The sequence below is a fragment of the Anabrus simplex genome, chromosome 1 (genome assembly GCF_040414725.1).
Source record: "Anabrus simplex isolate iqAnaSimp1 chromosome 1, ASM4041472v1, whole genome shotgun sequence".
Taxonomy (NCBI): Eukaryota; Metazoa; Arthropoda; class Insecta; order Orthoptera; family Tettigoniidae; genus Anabrus; species Anabrus simplex.
The window spans coordinates 479227486-479251261 of NC_090265.1; the positions used below are offsets into that span (position 1 = coordinate 479227486).

Genomic DNA, 23776 nt, shown 5'->3' on the forward strand with positions numbered 1-23776 from the left:
ACACTCTACTGAGCAGAATACTGTGTGTGCTCTTTACAATACGTGCTGTTTAAACCTCATTCTCTATTTTTAGGGATGGTCAGATTTCAGTGTTTACTCAATGAGTAGTCAGCAGTGAGTGCCAAGCACGTGCTTTTTTTAACTTGTCAGTCCATAGAAATACAGTACCATATTTACTCACAGAGATCTCGTAGATATTTTTCCAAAAAATTTAAGTTTTAAAATCAAGGTGCGAGATTAGTGATTTTTTGTAATTTCTTTATTGTAACATTGACTGATATTTTACAAACACTTTTGTAGGTTTAGAGTTATTGCTGGCTTTTTTTTTTTTTTTTTTTTTTTGCTTTACGTCGAACTGACACAGATAAGTCTAATGGTGACGATGGGACAGGAAAGGCCTAGGAATGGGAAGGAAGCAGCTGTGGCCTTAATTAAGGTACAGCCATGGAAAACCATCTTCAGGGCTGCCGACAGTGGGGTTCTAATCCACTATCTGCCGGATGCAAGCTCACAGCTGCACGCTCCTAACCTCATGGCCAACTCGCCCGGTAGTTATTGCTGTTATTTTAAAGTTTTAGTTTGAGATGATTTAGTTTTGCATTAAAATTTGTCCTTGTGTCAGCCCAGATTGTCTGAGAGGTAGTTAATCTTTTCAAATAAATAATAAAAGTTATAACTGTATGTATTTACACGTCGTGCTATAGATATGAAGTACACGATTCCAATTGTCACGGAGACTGCCACCAATCAGCCTAGCGACCCCGATATTGATGGAGTTTGAACTTGGTCGTTTTAGATTATTTTTACATGTCACCCCCTCCCCTATGCATGCTAGGAGTGTCTTACCACTACCGTATTTCTTTCTAGATAGTAAGTCGTATGTGTACTACGTTTGGTTGAGAGCTATACTGGCACATACACACATATATTCATAATCCCAATCATTTTGGACATTCTTTTTCATTTCATTTCTTCTTGGACTTTAACAGCATCCGAAGTGTTACAATTCATTTCAGCAACACAGAAATCTATGAATTCAACACTAATGTTGGTAGTTTTTGATTATTTTTACATGTCACCCCCTCCTTATCCTCACCCCTAGGGGTGCTTAGGGTGCCTTATCCCCACAGTATTTTTCCAGGTAGTAAGTCATATGTGTTCGGTTGAGAGATATACTGGAACATACACACATACAGTACATCCATAATCTTGGTCATTTTGGACATTATTTTTCACTCTGTATCAACCTGCATTCTGACTGGGGCTGAACTTTGAGTTAAACACAATCCAGCGTGTGTCAGTTTATCTCAGCAACTCCAAAAACTATGGATTCAAAACTAATGTCAGTCCTTTTAGATTATTTTTACATTTTATCCCCTCCCCTACAGATCCTAGGGGTGTCTTACCCCACAGTATTTTTTTCCAGATAGCAAGTCATATGTGTACTAAGTTTGGTTGGGAGCTATACTGGAACACATGGGGGTTGGGCCATAAATCATGGCAACTACTTTTTTTTTTTTTTTTGCACAAATGCAGGATCTACCAGACAAATGGAAATGGGGAGCGTAAGGTGCTGTGGAATATATGGATAATGCAGAGTAGGTTTACCGGGTGTAAGATATAAAACAAGGAGACTGTCAGCCTTGAAATGCTTGTGATACATACTGTTTATCCTCACAGAATACAGTAATTTTTACAGTAAACCCTAAAAGTAGTCCTCTAGATTGTCTACAGCACGTTGACAGTGATGTCGGATACCAGTCATCTCGCCATGTGTGAATTTTGCAATCTCATGTTTCACAGTACTGACAATGTCCTCTCGTGTCCCAAACCACATCCCATGCAATAGCCCTTTCACTTTGGGGATGAGGTCAAAATTGCACGGAGACAGATCCGGCGGGTATGGCGGTTTTCCAGTATTTCCCACCCCCTATCGCTGAAATTACCTCATCACATCCATTCTGCATGGAGCCTGACTCACTACTGCAGTCTCATTGCCCTGTGCATGGTACCTGTCCAACGCATCATCATCTCGTGCTGTGTCCATGTACTACGAGTGTCGTACTTTCCAGGATACATGACCATTGTATGGTAGCACCATGCAAATACGAGGGAACAGAATAGGTGCAGTGACTTATGCCCCAACCCTTGTACACACATACCTCCATTATCTCAGTCATTTCGGACATTTTCTTTTTCACACCTTCTCATCCCCATGTCGATGGGGACTGAACTGCGACTTACAAGGACATTGGGAGTGTTTCTATTCATCTCAGTGGCCCCGAAAACTGTGGATTCGACACTATTTTTTGTTATTTTTATATGTCATCCCTTCCCCACCTCCACCTCTATGGGTGCTAAGGGTGACTTACCCCCCCCCCCCCCATACACACACACCCCATCCATTTTATACACAGTATAGATTTCATTATGTTCTGTAACATGTTATAATATTAACGTATAAAAGTATGCTGGACCGGGTGAGTTGGCCATGCGGTTAGGGGCGGGCGGCTGTGAGCTTGCATCTGGGAGATAGTGGGTTCGAATCCCACTGTCGGCAGCCCTGAAGATCGTTTTCTGTGGCAAATGCTGGGGCTGTACCTTAATTAAGGCCATAGCTGCTTCCTTCCAACTCCTACACCTTTCCTATCCCATCGTTGCCATAAGACCTATTTGTGTCGGTGCGGCGTAAAGCAAATACGAAAAAAAATGTATGGTGGTTTCTAGTTTCAGCTGAATACACTCCTCTACCCTTTCTCGGCCTGTGATAAAATCATCATGTTTCTCTGAGAATTTAATCACTTGAAGGTCAAAACTTGGTGTAAAACCAGAGCGATTCTCTATAACTCACCATCAAGGACAGTTATGCTGATGAGAAAATTGATAATAAGAAACTACATAACACCAGATTTTACACCTCATGCCAAGCACATATTGTGTTATACTGAAACTGCAGACAGTCTAACAACAGACACATTCAATGTAGTTCATCAGGGTAGAACATATCCTATTATCATGCAATACTACAAATACCTACGACCTCCTACCAGCCTTTCATCAAAACAAGGGGAGACAGACTTTGAACAATGTACGACCATGCAGGACACAGGGCGCATATTCATCGAATTAATATTGACACCTGAAGATCAATCTATGCAAGATGTATGTGGAGATAATTTTTCACCCTTAAATCCACAACAAAATTTGAAATTTGAGATATATGTGATTGCGAGATATACACAAAAAATGTAGTAGTAGTAGTAGTAGTAGTAGTAGTAGTAGTAGTAGTAGTAGTAGTAGTAGTAGTAGTAGTAGTAGTAGTAGTAGTCGTAATGGTAGTATAACAGAGCTCACCTGCAGAACTTCACCTTCATCTTTCACATTTAATAACCTTGACTCTAGTACAGTAGCAAGAACCTCCAGAGGTGCATGTAAGAACTCTTCCTCTGCCATGACAGCTGAGAAGTTCCGAAGAATGTATCGGAATGCTGCATGCTCCAAGTCATGGTAACCACGAGGACCAGCGAGTGTGTACACAGACAGGCAATTTGTAGCATTCAGTGTACTCTCCAGAAAAGTTGAACATACAGCTCGAAGTGCAAGAATTTGGAGCAAGTCGGACACTTCTAAGAGGGCAAATACATTCTCCTCTGAAACCTTAAAATTCAAAACCATATGATCATATAAGCATGGCAATCAGGTTAAAATAGGTAAAGTCAACCAGAACACTAACAGTAACAATAAAGGGACCAAGGAAATCAGCTATAACATTTCTAGCTCATTACAAGCAATAAGGAAGGAGTTTTATTTTTAAGGGGGTTCTAAGACACTTATATAGAATGATTCTATAAGCTCTAACAAGAATTTTCATGTTTTCTTCATATTACTCTTAATACATCATACATTACTAAACTGGGGAAAATTCCAGCCAGTGACTTCCAAACTTAGTGATATTATTAGAATGTGGTATTTATGGAAATCTTACTTGAGAGATGTGTTCATTGCGATGTCCTGGAACCCACCATCCTGCCCCCAGAAGTACAATTACTTTTATCTATATATACTGTACATAAAAGTGAAACTATGTTTGTCTCGCATGGACTCAAAACTAGAGAACCAATTTTGCTGAAAATTTCACAATTTGTTCTAATTACTCCTGGGATGGTTTAGGAAGTGATTTGAGAGAAATCCGATAGGTAGTTTCTTTTATGATGAGTAATTTTATGTAATGAATTCATTGCAAAGCCATCCGGCTCCATGGCTAAATGGTTAGCGTGCTGGCCTTTGGTCACAGGGGTCCCAGGTTCGATTCCCGGCAGGGTCGGGAATTTTAACCATCATTGGTTAATTTCGCTGGCACGGGGGCTGGGTGTATGTGTCGTCTTCATCATCATTTCATCCTCATCACGAAGCGCAGGTCGCCTACAGGAGTCAAATCAAAAGACCTGCATCTGGCGAGCCGAACTTGTCTTCGGACACTCCTGGCACTAAAAGCCATACGCCATTTCATTGTAAAGCTGCACCAAGACTGGATCAACTTGATGGACAGATTGTCGCTAGGCAACAGCAACTTATGCTGTATCACGATAGTCTGGTGAATATTAGGATGGGAACATGTTGCCATTTTTTATAAAGTACCTGTCTTGCTAGGAGGTTCATTACTGCACCTGTTAATATAATATAATATAATATAATATAATATAATATAATATAATATAATATAATATAATATAATATAATATAATATAATATAATATAATATAATATAATATAATATATGTAGGCTAAGAGTATAATTTCAACATCATCTCCTAAACCACTGGAGAAATTTCAACCACACTTGGTACACTTATGACTTATTATCTGGAGACAAACACTGTGGGGGTAAGCCACCACTAGCACTCCTATGGATAGGAGTGGGTAGGGATGACATATAAAATAAAAAAATCCATAGTTTTCAGGGTTGCTGAGATGAACAGTGACACTCTGGATGCCATTTAATCAATGTTCAGCCCCAATCTAATAGGGGTGAGAAGGGCTTAAAAAGAAAATGTCCAAAAATGACTGAGATTATGGACTTATGTGTGTGTATATTCCAGCATAGCTGTCAACCACACTTGGCACACATAATATGACTTAGCTATCTGGAAAAAATTACTGTGGGGGTAAGACACCCTTAGCATCCCTTTTTTTTTTTTTTTTTTTGCTAGGGGCCTTACGCTGCACCGACACAGATAGGTCTTATGGCGACGATGGGATAGGAAAGGCCTAGGAGTTGGAAGGAAGCGGCCATGGCCTTAATTAAGGTACAGCCCCAGCAGTTGCCTGGTGTGAAAATGGGAAACCACGGAAAACCATTTTCAGGGCTGTCGATAGTGGGATTTGAACCTACTATCTCCCGGATGCAAGCTCACAGCCGCGCGCCTCTACGCGCACGGCCAACTCGCCCGGTCTTAGCATCCCTAGGAGTGGAGGCAGAATGGGGTGAAATATAAAAATACAATACAGAACGACCACTATTAATATAGAATCCATAGTTTTCGAGGTTACTGATATGAAAAGTGACACTCTGGATGTTGTTTAAGTCCAAGTTTGGTGCCCATCAGCACAGTGGGTGAAGAGGGTTAAAAGAGAAAATGTAGGAAATAACAGAGATTGCGGATGAATGTGTGTCTGTTCCAGCATAGCTCTTAACCAAACTTGCTATCTTTTTTTATTATTTTTTTTTTTTTTTTTGCTATTTGCTTTATGTCGCACGACACAGATATGTCTTATGGCGAAGATGGGATAGGAAAGGCCTAGGAATTGGAAGGAAGCGGCCATGGCCTTAATTAAGATACAACCCCGGCATTTGCCTGGCGTGAAAATGGGAAACCACGGAAAACCATTTTCAGGGCTGCCGACAGTGGGGCTCGAACCCACTATCTCCCAATTACTGGACACTGGCCGCACTTAAGCGACTACAGCTATCGACCTCAGTAACCAAACTTGATACTCATATAACTGTCTGGAAAAATTACTGTAGGGGCAATAAACCCTTAGCACCCCTAACAGAATGGGGTGAAATGTAAAAATATTCAAAAATGACCGATATTAGTGTTGATTCCATAGTTTTTGGGGTAGCTGAGATGAACTGTGACACTCTGGATGCCATTTAAATCAAAGTTCATTTCCTATCGGGATGGGGGTTAGAAAGGGTGAAAAAGAAATGTTGAAAATGACCAAGATTATGGATGTAAGTGTGCATGTTCCAGCATAGCCCTCAACCAAACATAGTACACATATGACTTATTATTTGGGAAAGAAAACTGTGGGGTATGACACCCTTTACGGGTGGTGGTGGAAAGGGGGCTGAAATTTTAAAAACGACCAATATTAATGTAGAATCCATAGTTTCTGAGGTCAATGAGATGAATATCGGCAATCCGGTTGTTGTTTAAGTCCAAGTTCAGTTCCCATCGGCATGAGGGTTGAGAAAGGGTGAAGGAGAAAATATCCAAAATTACCAAGATTACTGTTATTTATGTGTACATTCCAGAATGGCTCTCAACTGAACTTGGTACACTTATGACTTACTATCTGAAGTACTACTGTGGGGGTAAAACACAATAAGCACCCCTATAGGGATGGGTGAAATATAAAAATAATCAAAAGAGACTAATATGAATGTTGAATGCATAGTTTTCGACAATACTGAGTTGAACTTTGACAATCTGGATGCCGGTTAAGTCATACTTCAGCCGCACTGGGAATGGAGGTTGAGAAGGGGTGAAAATGAATGCAAAAATAACTGAGGTTATGGATGTATGTGAGTATGTTCTGGTATACCTTATAACCAAACTTGGTTCACATATGACTTACTACTGTATCTGGAAACAAATACTGTGGGGGTAGACACCCCTAGTGCCCCTAGGGATGGGAGTTCAATATAAAAATAATCAAAAATAGCCAATATTAGCGTTGAATGCATAGTTATCGGGATTGCTGAGATGAATAGTGACACTCCGGTTACCGTTCAAGTGAAAGTTCAGTCCCCATAGGCGTGAAGGAATTAAAATCTGGATGAGCATGTTTAAATCGTGTTCTTCAAGTTTTTTTGTACATCTGACTTTTAACTTTATATTTAACTACATCTTGGTTCCATTACCAGTGATTTAAATTACACAAAACCATACAAGACTATTACGCTATAATGCGCTGTAAAGAGAAAACGTACTACATATTTCATATTATTTTAACCTAGTATGTGATTTTATAACATGTGTTGTGTCATTTGCATACATTGTAAAGACAATTCCAGTATGTTCTTTTGCTTGGTTGTAATTTTATTCTCATGATGACACCATGTACAGGTGTCAAAACCGGTACCTAAAATAAAATATGTTGTAAATAACATTCCTGTACAACACGCATTGTATTGAAAAGGTTGAACTTTTACCCAAATTTTAACATTGTGAGTACAAAAGAGCCAGAGCTGTGGATCTAAGGACTGATGCATTGGCACACCAGGTGGCCGCTGTTAACTTCTGTAATATGTTGTTCCGGGTTTAATTTTAGCTGCTACATTCTTGAGATGCATTTTGTATGTCAGTGATCTGTCCACGGTATTTAGGGTTACTGCAGTATTGGAGAATCTCATCTCTGAAACTGACTGTAGGATTGTAATTTGCATGTTTGTTCCGCAGATGGAAAGTTGATACAACAGTCTTTTGAGGATTCAGTCAAAGAGAATTATGTTTGAAGTATTCATCCAATATCTTTAGATCTGATGTTAATGTTGCTTCAGTTTAGGGGAAGCTTTGATCGTGGGCTATCAAGGCAATATCATCAACGTAAATAGATTTCTTGGACTTGGTATTTGGAAGATCGTATGTGTACAAATTAAAAAGTAGTGGAGCCAGCACAGATCCCTGTGGGAGTCCCCGTCATTTAGTTTTCGCACCCTACTTGTAGAGTTTTCTGAAAACACTTGAAAATACCTATTGCTCAGCATACTGTCTATTAGAGTGGTTAGTTTCCGACAAGGGATGACACTAATGAATTTGAGCAGCAGTTTGTCATGCCAAACGGTATCATAAACAGCAGTTAGATCTAAGAAAACACCCAGGCTTATCAACTTCTTCTCAAAGTCATTTTTGATATGAGTTGCTACTGCTAGCACCTGTTCCTTACAGCCTCTTCCTGGTCTAAATCCAGCTTGTTCTATAGGGACAACCTTGTTGACGGCTGAGGAGATTCTATTGTGAATCAGTCTCTCTAGTAACTTGAACGTGACACTAAGGAGTGCAATGGGGTGGTAGTTTTCAACTTTTGAAGGGTTTTTGTTTGGCTTTAGTATAGCAATGATCTTGGTTTTCTTGAATAGTGGAGGCAGATAACCTGTTTCTACAATGTTGGAAAAGAAGGTGTTCAACCATCTGACAGTAGCTGGACCACAGTGTAACAGAAATTTGGGGTAAATGCGTCAACACCTGCTGCCTTTCCAGGTTTCATGCACTTCACAGCTTCTATAGTCTCTTTTAGTTGAAATGGGGCAGAGAACGTAGATGATTGTGGAGCTGACCTTTTACTTTTATTCAATTGTTGTCTGACTTCTCTTAAAAATGTATTTCCTTTCTTGACTTGGAGGTAGTGATTATATGTTTGGTCATATCATCTTTGTTACATTTTTGCCTGATGGTATTTTTTGCTGTATCCAGTTTCCGGATTAAGGACCACACCTTTCTGCTGGAGTGAGTATGGTCCAAGGATTCTATGGTTTCTTGCCATTTGTTTCGTATGTTTTCATTTAGTGATTGTAGAGGGATAGACGCAGTTACAGGATCACTATTCATATTCCTTGAGAAGCTTTTCGCTGTCATCATTCCAGCCAGGGATGTACTCTTTGCAGTAACCTCAAGGTATGCATCATTTTGCTGCACCTTTTAGTGTACCAATAAATCTGCTGTAGTTGTTGAAAGTGGGTTTTATCAATCTTATAATGGAGTCAGTCTGCTTTGAAAATTCTGTCCAATTTGCTTTGTTGAAGTTCCATCGTGGTTTCAGGTAGGAGAGGATAATGGGTATGAACAGACCTGTCTGGAGAATTACTGGCCGGTGCTGGATGTGAGGGAACCTGGCTAGTACTGTGAGACACACCTCATTCGCAACATTTGGAGACTGTGTAATGGAGCACAGGTTAGGTATATAGCCATGATTCCATCATGCAGAGATAAAAGTTGCCTTATCTTTAGCATCATAAATGAGTATGAGGTTTCCTGTATCCACCCAGTTAACAAGTTTTTGTACATTTTCATCACACTCTTGATATCCCCAGAGAGTATGATGGCTATTGAAGTCTCTAGCGATGATGCTTGGCTGTTTAGTGAGGGTAAGGGTGGAGAAGGTCAGATGAATCCTGGTGGTTTGTATAAGTTGATTAGAGTCAGGTTAGCCAACTTAACTGTTGCTGTAAAGACACTGTCATCTGAAGTTGATGGCAGGACTCGTGGTTGCTGTGTTATTTCTTATATAGGTTTCTAATCCATATTTGGGATGATTGTTTGTAGCCACAGGCTTAAACCCTGGAATCTTTCCTCTGCTGTAAAGCTGTAAGTCATCTTCAGCACGGGTTTCTTGCAGTAAGATGACGTCAATTCGATGATTCTTCAAGCTTTTGGATGGATATTCACATTTTGCTCTGCATATACCTTCAACGTTGAGTTGGTAAATTTGTATTCATGGTCCAATCTTACGAACTTGAGGGTTCTGAGAAGAAGGACCTATTTGGGTATTTTTTCTCCTTAATCTTTGACCGAGAGGTCGATTAAAACAGTTTGGTCTCATCTTGATTATTGTTGTTCACTAGATTCACCAGATTCTATTACCAACTCGGGCAGAATAAAAGTGCAAACAAACAGAACTCATATACATAGGAACGTGTTGAATTGAACATACAATGTTCTGTTATCACCACAGGCCAAATAGAATGCCTCTTATCGCCCTGGGACCATGTGTGTTTTGAAAAAGTATGGCAAAAAGTTGTAATTCAGCTTTCCACCACTAGACCCTATAGAATGCTCCATGGCCAAAAGTATTAGCAATACCAAATTCAACTTTCCACCACTAGCCCGCATGAATGCACTGTTATTGCCCTAATCCAACCCTAACCAGTCCAGACCAATGGTCTCTTCACAGGGGATACTAGAAGCCTAAGGGCCACTTGGGGGCTCTAACCTGGGGGACTTACGCCCCCATGCCCCCTTTGGTGTTCCACGTATCACTGGTCTTGCCCAGCCCTACCCTAACCTAACCATACCAAGATGGTGTTTACACAACACGAAACAGTCTTGTATTATTTTAACTTCCATTCTTTTCTCTCCTTCCGGGGGTTTATGCCTCCTCATTTTAGTTCTTAACTAGAGAGTTTGGCAGCCTTGTCGACCGCCCCAACCACATCCTCCGTGTTAAGGCTGTGAGAAGTAAACAAAAGACAGTCACTCCACGTGGAGCCAAGGCTCTAATATTGGAAGTCATGGGCTGGAATTTTCATCAATTGATTCTTAAATTAAAGCTTAAGCTTCAAAAACAAATATGTTAGGGCAGTTTGAATTCAGGTAACAACAATGTTTGACAGCTTTTATGATTGGACTCTTCCCTTAAAATCAGGGAGGGTCCAATAAAAATCAGTATATTACAAAGGGCACTAGGAAAGTTTTGCAATACGCAAAAATGGTTGGCCAGACACCCCTGTTATGGTGAGAGATGAAAAGAGGGGTGAAAACCGGTCTAAAAGACAGCAAGGCGCAACCTTCACACTAGTTGTTACCAAGCAGTGGGATTGAAAACAATTAAGATGTCAGTGTCGTCTAAAGGTGAATATCGAACAATTATCCACTACAATTTTGCTCATGAATTAACTGTTGACCAGTGCCTGGAGGAAATGACTCCTGTGCTGGGGAAAGACTGTCCACATCAGACAACAATTTTCCGCTGGTACAAAGAGTTCCAAAGGGGAAATTTTGGCGTTGAAGACGATCCTCGTTCAGGGCAACCGTCTGAATCAGTGACTGAAGAAAACATTGAAGCTGTGAGGAAAATGTTACAGCAAGAGAGGCGGTTGACATATCGGCAGGTAGAAGAGACCCTCCACATCCCTGCACCAGCTATTCATTCAATTCTACACGACCATCTCCATGTTAGAAAGGTTTGTTCCCTTTGGGTGCCCCATTCACTTTCAGAGGAACAAAGGGCACATCGAGTAAAATGGTGCCGAAAAATGCTAAAACAGTATGAAAATGGGACTTTGCGTAACATCAATAGCATCGTTACAGGTGACGGAAATTTTGCTTTATTATTACGATGTCCCAACAAAATCCCAGAACAAGGTGTGGCTGTTTGAAGATGAGGGTACTCCTGAGACTGTGCGAAAGTCAAGGTCAGTAAAGAAAAGGATAATTGCAGTATTCTTCATTAAACAGGGCATCCTGACTCGGGTTGTGCTAGAAACACAAAGGACAGTTACTGCCAAGTGGTACAGTGAGACTTGACTGCCTCAGGTCATCCAGGCTCTCAAGCAGCTCCATCCAAGGTCACGGCTCAACACTTGCCTCTTGCATCACGACAATGCTCCAACATATCGTGCTAATGTAACAATGGATTTTCTTGCCAGATCAGGGTTGACCGTGCTTGACCAGCCTCCATACAGTCCTGATCTTGCCCCATGTGACTTTGCACTCTTCCCAGAAGTGAAGATGAAGCTGAAAGGGCAACGTTTTGCACCAGATGAGGAGCTTCTGGCAGCATGGGATCGAGAGTGTGAAAATGTAACCGAAGAAAAGTGGCAGAGTTGGTTCAGTGTATGGTTCCGACGTATAGAGAAGTGTATTGAGTGTGGTGAAAATTATTTTGAAAAAGACTAAAGCGTTCACTCACATTGCAAAACTTTCCTAGTGCCCTTTGTACTACACATATATATTTTGGGACTAAAAAGAACCTACCATACTTAAAACATACAGTACATAACAGCTTCTCACAAACCTCAATTTCTGTTGTGTACAAAAAGTAAATTATAGCTTTCAGAATTCTGAATTCTATTCCATGCATTACAATCTTCCTTTCCGTTGCTTCCTTCATACCTCCAAGAAACATGGCCCTGAAACAGAAACAAGAAAAAGAAGATTCTCTCATTTACTTATTAGAAATAATTAGAACTAAGGTAGATGCACTAGTAGCTGACACTTTAATAATACTTTTTACATAATCCAGGGAGAAAACTTTGCTAAACAAGTCACACATTATGTACCATCAGATAGAACTCTTTGTGCCCAACAAGATGCATATAAAATAGTCATGTAATCTATACTTATCCCTCAAAATTAATTTTTAAAATGTGTGTTTTCGTACCTGTAGCCGACACCTTATTTTTCCTCATCTCCTAAAGCTGACACTTTTCGCACCTATAGCTGACACAGATTATACTGCAGGCCTATGATATAACAATAAATCGCCCTTTAGAGATATCCTGTATGTTATAAGCAGGATACTTGCCCCCTAGCCTTGTACAGAATACCCCTTACTTTGAAGCTGCCATATTTACTGGCATTCCTTGTTTCACCTCATCCAATGCAGCAGCCATAGATGACTGTAGGTACTTTAAAAATGTACTTTGTTGAGGGTCCATTTTATATCACCACCTGAAAGACAGGTGTGACAAAAATGTTAAAATATACGCACCATGTTTCAGCTTTAATAATGTTATATGCTTTACGTCCCACTAACTACTTTTACGGTTTTTGGAGACACTGAGGTGCCGGAATTTAGTCCCGCAGGAGTTCTTTTACGTGCCAGTAAATCTACTGACATGAGGCTGACGTATTTGAGCACCTTCGAATACCACCGGACTGAGCTAGGATCAAACCTGCCACCTTGGGGTCAAAAGGCCAGCATCTCAACCGTCTGAGCCACTCAGCCCGGCTGTTTCAGCTTTGGGTTATGGCTCATATCAGCTGCCTGTACCTGACACATGGGGTCAGCTTCAGGTTCCCTTATTGGAGAATCATATTAAAAGAAATATATCTATCTAATATGTAGGTATCTATCAAAGGGTAGGAAGAGTCCACCTATTCAATTCTATTAGCTTGTATATTGTCTTATAAAACTGGGACTAGTTTCGACCCCATATATATTGTGTCATCTTCAGCCACGCTCCAACTGGAAGACATAAGCACACATATAACCAATAATGATATAAACACTGATATGACACAATTTATAGCCTTAATTTAAACCATTGATGATGTCCGAAAGACATATCCACACTTTAAACTAAATAACACATCAAAAATGTTGTGGTTGATGGCGATTATATTTATATTATTATTGGTTATATGTGTGCTTATGTCTTCCAATTGGAGCATGGCTGAAGATGACCTAATATATATGGGGTCAAAACTAGTCCCAGTTTTATAAGACAATATACAAGCTAATAGTACTGAATAGGTGGACCCTTCCTACCCTTTACAAACAAAGACAAAGTCACCTCCGTACAGGCCATGAAGGCCCTTGGAGGAGTGGAAGGTAAAAGCTTCCACCATTGTTAACTGCGGCACGTGATGGGGTAGAGTAGTTAGCTCTACACCCGGCCGCCTTTGCCCCCAGGAATTAACCTGGAACTCATTTTTGGTGTAGGCTGAGTGAACCTCAGGGCCATATGCACCTCCGGAAGTGGAAATCTCGTTTCTTAAATTTTATGACTTCCTGACAGGGATTCGAACCCACGTCCTTCCGGGCGAACCGAACACGCCTTTACCACCTCGGCCAGGCAGCCCCCTTCCTACCCTTTGATAGTGATCAATTGTCAATACGGACCATAATGAAATTCATAACTTATAATATGTAGGTATGTACATATGTATGTCATCCAACCTTTGTCCTGTTTCTCTACGGGGGTCGGGTATGAAGAGAGATGGATCTTTGTAGCGAGTTTTTACAACCGGATACCCTTCCTGACATCAACCTAATCAGAGGAGTTATTGAGTTGAAATTAATGATACGATAACAGGAAAGGAGACGGTGAAACATGGTGCCGGCACATAGCCTACTCCTGTTGAATAGCACCAAGGGGTTTGCTCAAGCCTTCCCGTCCCCATACAATGAACAAATCACCATTAACAGCATCGTATGCCCTCACTCCATATGAGCACTGCAGAGATGCTTGGAATTTAATCCAGGTGATTTGCATGGAATCTGATCATTAGAAATTGTATACCACCCCTTCTCCTACCCTGTTGTCAACTTTCTGATAGTGAAATTTATTTCAACCAATGGGACTCAAACCAGCTAACCATGGTGTCAGATCATATAGACTTGATGTCTTAACGATCATGGCCAGCATATCTGTATAAAGCTAGTATAAACTGAATGTTTCTAATTTGAAAAAGACCAAAATAATGTTTTCACCCTAAGCTGACACAAGTGTCAGGTATAGGTATATGGCCCCACTATGGTGTACTAATGGCTGACTATCCATAATTTATAACTTTCACTTTAGCCACCATATAGAATTCATATACACTCATTAAACGTACTATCACACATTGATTTAACTTTCAGAACTCAATAAACAAAATAGCCTATAATACCTTATTTACTTGCACTAACTTCCTTATGAAAAATGCTAGGGTTCCCTCCAAACTTTGTTTGCTGATGATCCCCTTCACAAAAAGGACTTGCAGATCTAAATCAGTACTTTGACTACAGTACTGCAAACTCATTTTTTTCTGCCAAAGAGAAACATTTAAACCACAAATGGATACAAAAAGAAATTAAGTATGAGCGGAGATATTCTCGTTTTTTAAATATATTAAGTTAGGCTATCAGCTATAGGTACAGGGCATAGGTGCACCTACCTTAGTTCTTTTTTGTACCGAGCGAGTTGGCTGTGCGGTTAGGAGCGCTCAGCTGTGAGCTCGCATCCGGGAGATAGTGGGTTCAAACCCGAATGTTGGCAGCCCTGAAGATGGTTTTCCGTGTTTTCCCATTTTCACACCAGGCAAATGCTGGGGCTGTACCTTAATTAAGGCCACGACCGCTTCCTGCCCATTCCTAGGCCTTTCCTGTCCCATCGTCGCCATAAGACCTATCTGTGTCGGTGTGACATAAAACAACTAGCATATATATAATATAGTTATTTTTTGTTAACTACATCAATGCCCAGTGAAGGTAGAGTTGTAAGGACTCTACAACAGAATCCTCTGTCCTATTTAATCCATTATTAAATTAACCCCTTAATTTTCCCAACTGGATTTCAAGTTAATAATTATGTAATTGCCTAGGGCCTACTCAGAAATCCTCCTCTTCCTGCCAGCCCATCTCACATACCAACTACATCTAATTTTAGTCAATCTATTTCCCTTTTCAGATTCTCTAAACTACTGCAAGAATTCAAGCATCTAATATTCCACACTCCAACTCAAAAATTGTCAATAGGCTATTTAAATCCCTAAAAATCACCCCTTCTTGAGTAGCCTCCAGCCAGAAATCTCAGAGACTATTTCACCTCCAGAATACTTTACCCAGGACAAAGCTATCATCATTTTCATCACAGGATCAGACAGATAGTGGTCTCTCATCAGTTAACCCTCCAATACAATTGAATCCATGACTCAACCACCTGCTTCATTGGGACAAATCCTTTACAAAAAGGACATATGGTTCACAGGAGTGGGATTCCTTCCTATAAGAGGAAAATTTTAAGTGCTATCCTGCACCTAAATGATGACAGCGTACATGCTGAAAGTTTCAATGGTAGTTTTTGGATGCTCAGCATATACAACAGCAGGTTGCTGGGAATATCATGAGACATGTGCTTTATAAAGTCAAGATTTATGTCATCTATATATGAAGAGACACAGTATTTATTATGTCTTTACAATCTGCTTTACGTCGCACCGACACAGATAGGTCTTATGGCAACGATGGGATAGAAAAGGCCTAGCAATGGGAAGAAGGCGTCCATAGCCCCAGCATTTGCCTGGTGTGAAAATAGGAAACCACAAAAAACTATCTTCAGGGCTGCCGACACTATCTTCCAGATGCAAGCTCACAGATGCGCGCCCGTAACCGCACGGCCAACTTGCCCTGTTTGAATATGTCTTAAGATACTGTAGTTAACCAAGTAATCAGCTTCACTTAGTGAATTACAATAGATTTTGCCTTAGTTTATGGAGCTCTTCCCAAGCATACAAGTATGTTTCACGAACGTACATCAAGAAATGACAACTTCTTTCAGTCAAAATACAGGACATCATTTTGGCGCTGAAGAATTGGTTTCAAATTACCTTCAGAGGGCATGATGAAGAAACAAAAATGTTATAGTTTTAACTTAGGGAGTGAACAGTTGTATTTAAGGGGTTTTGGAGGTATTTTGAAATCATGAACGCTTCTACTTATGTAACAACACTAATTTTACCTGAAGTAAGGCGACGCTGCAGCCAACACAGCCTTATGTGCTTCGATTTCTTTGCTATCTACAACTAAAGTCACATCACACAAAGTCCCTGTGCTCTGCATTTCAGCAAGATCTTGTAAAAGATGTGTTGGAAGAATATGATCACTGTATTTTATAGTTTTACACATAATGAATTTTAAACAAATGACCTAACTATGTGGTTTGTCTTGTCACACTCAATTTGCCACACAACCTATATCTAGACTACGCAACCACCGTCTGACAACACTGACAGCACTTAACCTCAGAAAGGCATTAAATACGAGAAAAATGCTATAATAAATATAGAAAACAGTATAAACTCCAAATGATCAAGGGAAACTTTTAATTCAACATATATTGTAAATGAATCTGCAGACCACAATAAATTTGCAAGGTCATAAAATATCCAAAAAGTATCTAAAGCCAACCTCGGTTACATTGAGTAAACTAACAGGCGGCTAACGACAATCATTTGTCCAGAACAGTAAGGGTCACCAATAGAGAAAAGTAAAAATACTCTCTACCCTTTGATATAGAACGTTCCCATCTCATAATTGTCCGACTCATTGGCTGAATAGTCAGCGGTGAGACCTTCAGTTCAGAGGGTCCCGGGTTCAATTCCCGACCGGGTCGGGGATTTTAGTCGCGTCTGATTATTTTTTCTGGCCCGGGGACTGGATGTATTCAGACAACACACTACAGTACCGACCACCACAGATATACGCATTAGTAATTACATCCATACATATAGGGTTGGCGTCAGGAAGGGCAACCGGCCGTAAACCATGGTCAAATCCCCATGTTCTTACGCTACTCTTGGAATAAAACAAATTCATAATTAATATGTGCATTGGCAAATAATTCAATGATAAAGCTTTATATACAGTAGCGAAGAAACGTATCACAAATATACAGCACCGGTATTAATGGATGACATCTAATATTACTTTGCCTAAGTTCCATTCTTCTTAAAATGATGTCTTTCAAGATTAAATGCACCGTACGAGACGTAGCCTATGTTCGAGTTGAGCATGAGACGAGACCCCATTCCTGTTCACGTAGTTTACATTTCACTCAGCAGATGTCCTCAGAACATGCTGTTTCGACTGGAAATACAGAAAGTTGCTCGTTCCACTCGGAAAAACAGATTCTTTCATTCAATAATGCAGCGTAGGAAACATACTGATTAAATGCGATATTTAACGAAAACATTGGCAAATACTATCAGCACAAATGTACATATAACCACGTATAGCATCTCTTACTACGTACTGTTTTTTTTTTTTTTTTTTTTTTTTTTTGCATACAGTATGTCAAACACTCTTCTAACTTTTTTTTTTTTTTTGCTAGTTGCTTTACGTCGCACCGACACAGATAGGTCTTATGGCGACGATGGGACAGGAAAGGGCTAGGAGTGGGAAGGAAGCGGCCGTGGCCTTAATTAAGGTACAGCCCCAGCATTTGCCTGGTGTGAAAATGGGAAACCACGGAAAACCATTTTCAGGGCTGCCGACAGTGGGGTTCGAACCTACTATCTCCCGAATACTGGATACTGGCCGCACTTAAGCGACTGCAGCTATCGAGCTCGGTCTTCTAACTTTTTTCAAGAACGATTACACGGGAGGAGACGTATATGTTCGATATATTGGCACTTTTTACATGATTACACTACTACTTCTTCTTCTACCTCTTTTCCAACAATTGTTGGGTCGTGGGTGCGAACTGCTTCGCACATGTGGAGTTGGCATTTTTACGGCCGGATGCCCTTCCTCACGCTAACCCTATGTGGAGGGATGTAATCACTATTGCGTGTTTCTGTGGTGATTGGCAGTGTGGTGTGTTGTCTGAATATGAAGAGGAGAGTGTTGGGAAAAACACCACCCAGTTCCAGAGCCAAACGAATGAACGAGAGTCGATGTGGCAAGCTAGCTCTTTCCTCGAGTCACAGTTGATAAAAGAGTCCCCCTGTGGGTGGGGGCGGTAGAATAACACCCACGGTATCCCCTGCCTGTCATAAGAGGCGACTAAAAGGGGCCCCAGGGGCTCTGAACTTTGGAGCGTGGGCTGGCGACCACGGGGAACTTAGCTGAGTCCTGGCATTGTTTCCACTTACTTGTGCCAGGCTCTTCACTTTCATCTATCCTATCTGACCTTCCTTCGTCAACTCTTGTTATTTTCCGACCCCAATGGTATTAGGTTTTTGAGGCCTAGGGAGTACGCCCTTCGTGGCCCTTGTCTTACTTTGACCGGTACCTTCATTTTTTTGAAGTGTCGGATCTCTTCCATTTTTTTCTCTGATTAGTGTTATATAGAGGATGGTTGCCTAGTTGTACTTCCTCTTAAAACAATAATCACCACCACTCACATATGTGGAAACTGAAACATCGTTTACCGAACGAGTTGGCTACGCAGTATGGTTTTTGTTCTGTACCTTTTGATTTTCGCACAAGACAAATGATAGAAAGCAAATCATTTGAAGTTGTGCGTTTGATATATTCATATTATCGTTTACCGAGCGAGTTGGCTACGCAGTATGGTTTTTCTGTAGTTTTTTATTTTCGCACAAGACAAATGATAGAAGGCAAATCATTTGAAGTTGTACTTTTGTTGTATTCATATTATCGTTTACCGAGCAAGTTGGCTACGCAGTATGTGAACTGCCTTATGCATAAGATCGCGTAGTATGTTTGATAGAGATATGCCTTAACCGAGCGGGAAGAGGAGGAGGACGTTATAACAGCCGCTGTCTTGCACAAGCTGTTCAGAATTCTAGTCTTATCTTTTTTCTCCGTTCGAATCCATCTTCTTAGAACAAAGGTATCCCCTGACACGTTCTGAACATATGTTGTAAGTAACGTCATCGTGTATGGTGTTCTATTCTAGTCTTGTTAAGTTTTAATCTCTTATTTAGTGTTCTGAACACATCAATCAATGTTCACATCACATGTTGAAATTAACGACATCGAGTACAGTGTTCGATTCTAGTCTTGTTATGTTTCAATCGCTTCTTTTGTAATCTGATCTTCTTAGAACAAAGGTATCCCCTAACATGTTCTGAACACATGTTGTAAGTAACGACATCGAGTACAGTGTTCGATTCTAGTCTTGTTATGTTTTAATCACTTATTTAGTGATCTGAACACATCAAACAATGTTCTGAACGCATGTTGAAGTTAACGACATCGAATACAGTGCTTGATTCTAGTCTTGTTATGTTTCAATCACTTCTTTTATGATCTGCAAGTCTAAACAAGCATAATAATGTTATAGCTGCAACACGTGCACACTCTTGCCTTCGCGATGCAGATTTAAACTTGTTCGATAGAGATATAAAGCTATGCCTTGATAGAGGAGGAGGCGGAGGAGGTGGAGGAGGAGGAGGCCTTAACAGCCTATGTACAGCCGCCATTGTTCAAAGATGGCCGCTGAAAGCTGTCAAAAAAGCACGTAGAATTTTTCAAATTACCCGCCACCACATTTCAAAGGTATGAGGTTTAGTGCTGTAAAGATAGCAGCACGATGCTCTGTTGATTAAAGATGGGAGCTGTCAAAAAAGCACTTGGGATTTTTCGAATTACCCTCCACCACATGTATAAGGATGAGGTTTAGTGCCGTAAAGATAGCAGCACGATGCGTTGTTGTTTAAATATGGTGATGACAGCCGTCAAAACCACGTAGAATTTTTTCAAATTGCCTGCCAGCACATTTCAAAGGTAGTGGCTAAAGATGGCAGCATGATGCTCTGTTGATTAAAGAAGGCCGCTGACAGCTGTCAGAAAAGCACGTGGAATTTTTCAAATTGCCCGCTACCACATTTCAAAGGTAGTAGCTAAAGATAGCAGCCGCTGTCAAAAAGCACGCAGCTTTGTTTACAAACAAGAGCACGTAGAATTTCAAATTGCCCTCCACAGCAAAAATAAGGATATTCATAACAGCAGCCGCCATCTTGCGCAGTAGCCTCTAAGCTAACTTTCTTCACAAGAGCCTGTGTATAGTCGCCGTCTTGCGCAAGCATCCCTATGGCGTCTCATAAGAGCCTATGTATAGCAGCCATCTTGTGCGAGCACCCCTAGGCCGTCTCATAAGGAGCTGTGTATAGCCGCTATCTTGTAGAATTAGATAGCTGCCATCTTGCGCAAGCGTCCCTAGGGAGTCTCATAAGAGCCTACGTATAGCAGCCATCTTATGCAAGCGCCCTTAAGCCGTCTCATAAGAAGCTATGTATAGCCGCCAACTTGCGGCCGCCATCTTGCGCAAGCATCCCTAGGGGGTCTCATAGGAGCCTCTGTATAGCAGCCATCTTGCGCAAGCACCCTTAAGGAGTCTCATAAGGAGCCATGTATAGCTGCCATCTTGTGGAATTAGCCACCATCTTGCGCAAGCGTCCCTAGATCGTCTCATAAGAGTCTATGTATAGCAGCAATCTTGCGGCCACCATCTTGCGCAAGCAACCTTAAGACGTCTCTTAAGGATCTGTGTATAGCCGCCATCTTGTGCAACTGCGTCGGGAAGGGCATTCGGCCGTAAAACTGATGTTAAGCCCTTCCATGTGGTTAGGCTTGCTGCCTTGCACGTAAAAAGTTAGGTTAAGCCCCTCCAAGATAGTAAATGTAAGGTTAAGCTCGTTCTCTTAGACGTCAGGAAGGGCATCCAGCCGTAAAACTGAAGTTAAGCCCCTCCATTAGGTTAAGCTAGCTTTCTTACGCGTAAAAAGTTAGGTTAAGCCCCTCCAAAATGGCGGATGTGAGGTTAGGCTCGCGCTCTTAGCCAGCATAGCAATGTGGTGGAGGCCTCTGTGGAGGGACCTGCGGTGGCGGAGGCGGAGAAGGCCTCTCCCGAGAGCTTGTGGAGGTGGAGGCGGTGGAGGTCTCTGCGGAGGGGCATGTGGAGGTGGAGGCGGCGGAGGCCTTTGCCGAGAGCCGGAGGTAGAGGTGGCGCCCGAATCCCTGACGTATACTACTGCCGTCATCAGAGGCCTGGTACTGCCAAAGATTTAAGAATTGCAGAAAGGCTGGTATGATGTTAAAATTAAACATGTAGCTCACCTCCATTTGCGCTATGCCTGTAAAGAGCTCTACAACGTAGGAACGAGGATAGGAACTTTGTGTAGCTTCATGGCTAAATAATTAGCATGCTGGCCTTCGATCCAAGGAGTACCGTGTTCGATTCCCGTTCGGGTCTGAAATTTTAACCCTTATTGGTTAATTCTTCTGTTTCGGGGTCGGGTGTTTGTGTCGTCTTCAGCATTAGAATTCGTCTTATACGGGGACCAATCCTCACAGATACGCAGGTTGGCACTAGGTTGTCATCTCTAAAGACCTGCACCACGCATCTCAGGAAGCCATACACCATTATTATTATTATTATTATTATTATGTAACCATCCTCTATTAACACTAATCAGAGAAGTAATGTAGAAGATGCCCGACCTTCGAAGAATCAAGGCATCGGCAAAAGAAAGAGAAGGTCCACGAAGGGGGTGAAAATTAAAGACTCCCTAGACCTCGCAAACCTAATAACTTAGTGGTTGGAAGAGAACAAGTGTTGACCAAGGGTGGTCGGATAGGAAAGTGAAAGTGAGGAGCCTGACACAGGTCAGTGTAAGCAATGTCAGTCACAACTACAGGAACCGTGGTTGCCAACCCACGCTTTCAAATTGGGCTCCCTAGGAACGCTTGTCAGTCGGCTCTTACGAGCTGCGGAGGCAACCGTGAGTATATTCTACCATCCCCATCTCCTAAAACTTTTGGTTTTGGAGCGCCGCCCCCACCTCCATTCCTCCTCCCCCCTCATCAACCCTCGCCCCACCGCCGAAAACTCCTATCCTCCACTCCCGAAAAATGTTCCTGGGTACAGCTTTAGCGTGACATGCCTGCACTCCATGTGAACACTGCGAAGATGTTTGGAATAAATTGAATCGAGGCTTTTTGTACGCAGTCTAGTGATTAGAAACTGTATACCACCAACTCTCCTACCCTGCCGGACAGCATTCTGATGGTGAAACTGTTTTCCACCAGCGGGACTCAAACCAGCTAACCACGGTGTCAGACCACATAGATTTGGCACCTCGACGATCATGGCCACCACCACCACCATCATCATCATCATCATCATCATCATCATCATCATCATCATCATCATCATCTGTTTACCCTCCAGGGTCGGCTTTTCCCTCGGACTCAGCGAGGGATCCCACCTCTACCGCCTCAAGGGCAGTGTCCTGCAGCTTCAGGCTCTTGGTCGGGGATACAACTGGGGAGAATGACCAGTACCTCGCCCAGGCGGCCTCACCTGTTATGCTGAACAGGGGCCTTGTGGAGGGATGGGAAGATTGGAAGGGATAGGCAAGGAAGAGGGAAGGAAGCGGCCGTGGCCTTATGTTAGGTACCATCCCGGCATTCGCTTGGAGAAGTGGGAAACCACGGAAAACCACTTCCAGGATGGCTGAGGTGGGAATCGAACCCACCTCTACTCAGTTGACCTCCCGAGGCTGAGTGGACCCCGTTCCAGCCCTCATACCGCTTTTCAAATTTCGTGGCAGAGCCGGGAATCGAACCCGGGCCTCCGGGGTGGCAGCTAATCACGCTAACCACTACACCACAGAGGCGGACTTCATGGCCACCAGACGGGATTTTTAGTTTTAATAACTTCTCCATAGTTTTTTCCACATTTTTAGATTATAATAAACTAGCAAATGTACCCGTGCTTCGCTAGGGTATTCCACACTGTATACAGATATAGAAATACATTTCTGTACACGCAGTGAATACGATAAGATTTTTAAAACTGCATGTCTCTTAGCGTTATCCGAGAAACAGTATGGGGAGGACCCCATACGTTGTTTCCAGTGTAATGTGCGAGTTGCAGAGTTGTGATAATAATGTCAGGTTCACTTGTCTACTACCATTCAAAATCAGTTGGAAGTTTTCGTTATAATGGCAGACCCCTTGCCTACTGATGGTCACAATCGATTTGGGGAGTTTTCGTTACGATGACAGGCCCCTTTCCTACTTCCAGATACATTCCAGTTGAGGAGTTTTCATTATAATGACAGGCATATTCACTACTGCCAGTCAAAATTGAGTTGTGCTGTTATTATTATAATGAAAGGCCCCTTTTCCCAATGCCATTCAGCTTACTGCAAGTCTCACTCGAGTTGGTGAGTTTCGATGATGATAATAGCAGTCACTTTGCCTAATACCAGTCACAATTTGGATGGGTAAGTTCGTTTACAATGACGGGCACACTTGCCTACTGCTAGACACAATTGAGTAGGAGAGTTTTGAAAAAAATTGCGTTCTCCCT

General features: G+C 41.7%; 1 protein-coding gene across 2 annotated transcripts in view; it reads right to left on the reverse strand.

The window, feature by feature from the left end:
* Positions 1 to 17503, reverse strand: part of LOC136867409 (kelch-like protein diablo) — a 106788-nt gene extending 89285 nt beyond the window's left edge. Inside the window, exons 1-3 of one of the 2 annotated variants that reach the window (XM_067144617.2) lie at positions 17390 to 17503; positions 12019 to 12133; positions 3355 to 3657 (exon numbers count right to left, since the gene is read on the reverse strand). In XM_067144617.2, coding sequence (XP_067000718.2) covers positions 3355 to 3657; positions 12019 to 12129 — 414 coding nt within the window. In that variant the 5' untranslated portion in view covers positions 12130 to 12133; positions 17390 to 17503. Of the gene's footprint in view, positions 1 to 3354; positions 3658 to 12018; positions 12134 to 16450; positions 16921 to 17389 lie in introns of those variants that run through there. The other variant, XM_067144609.2, reaches the window with a different exon arrangement.
* Positions 17504 to 23776: the final 6273 nt, after the last annotated feature.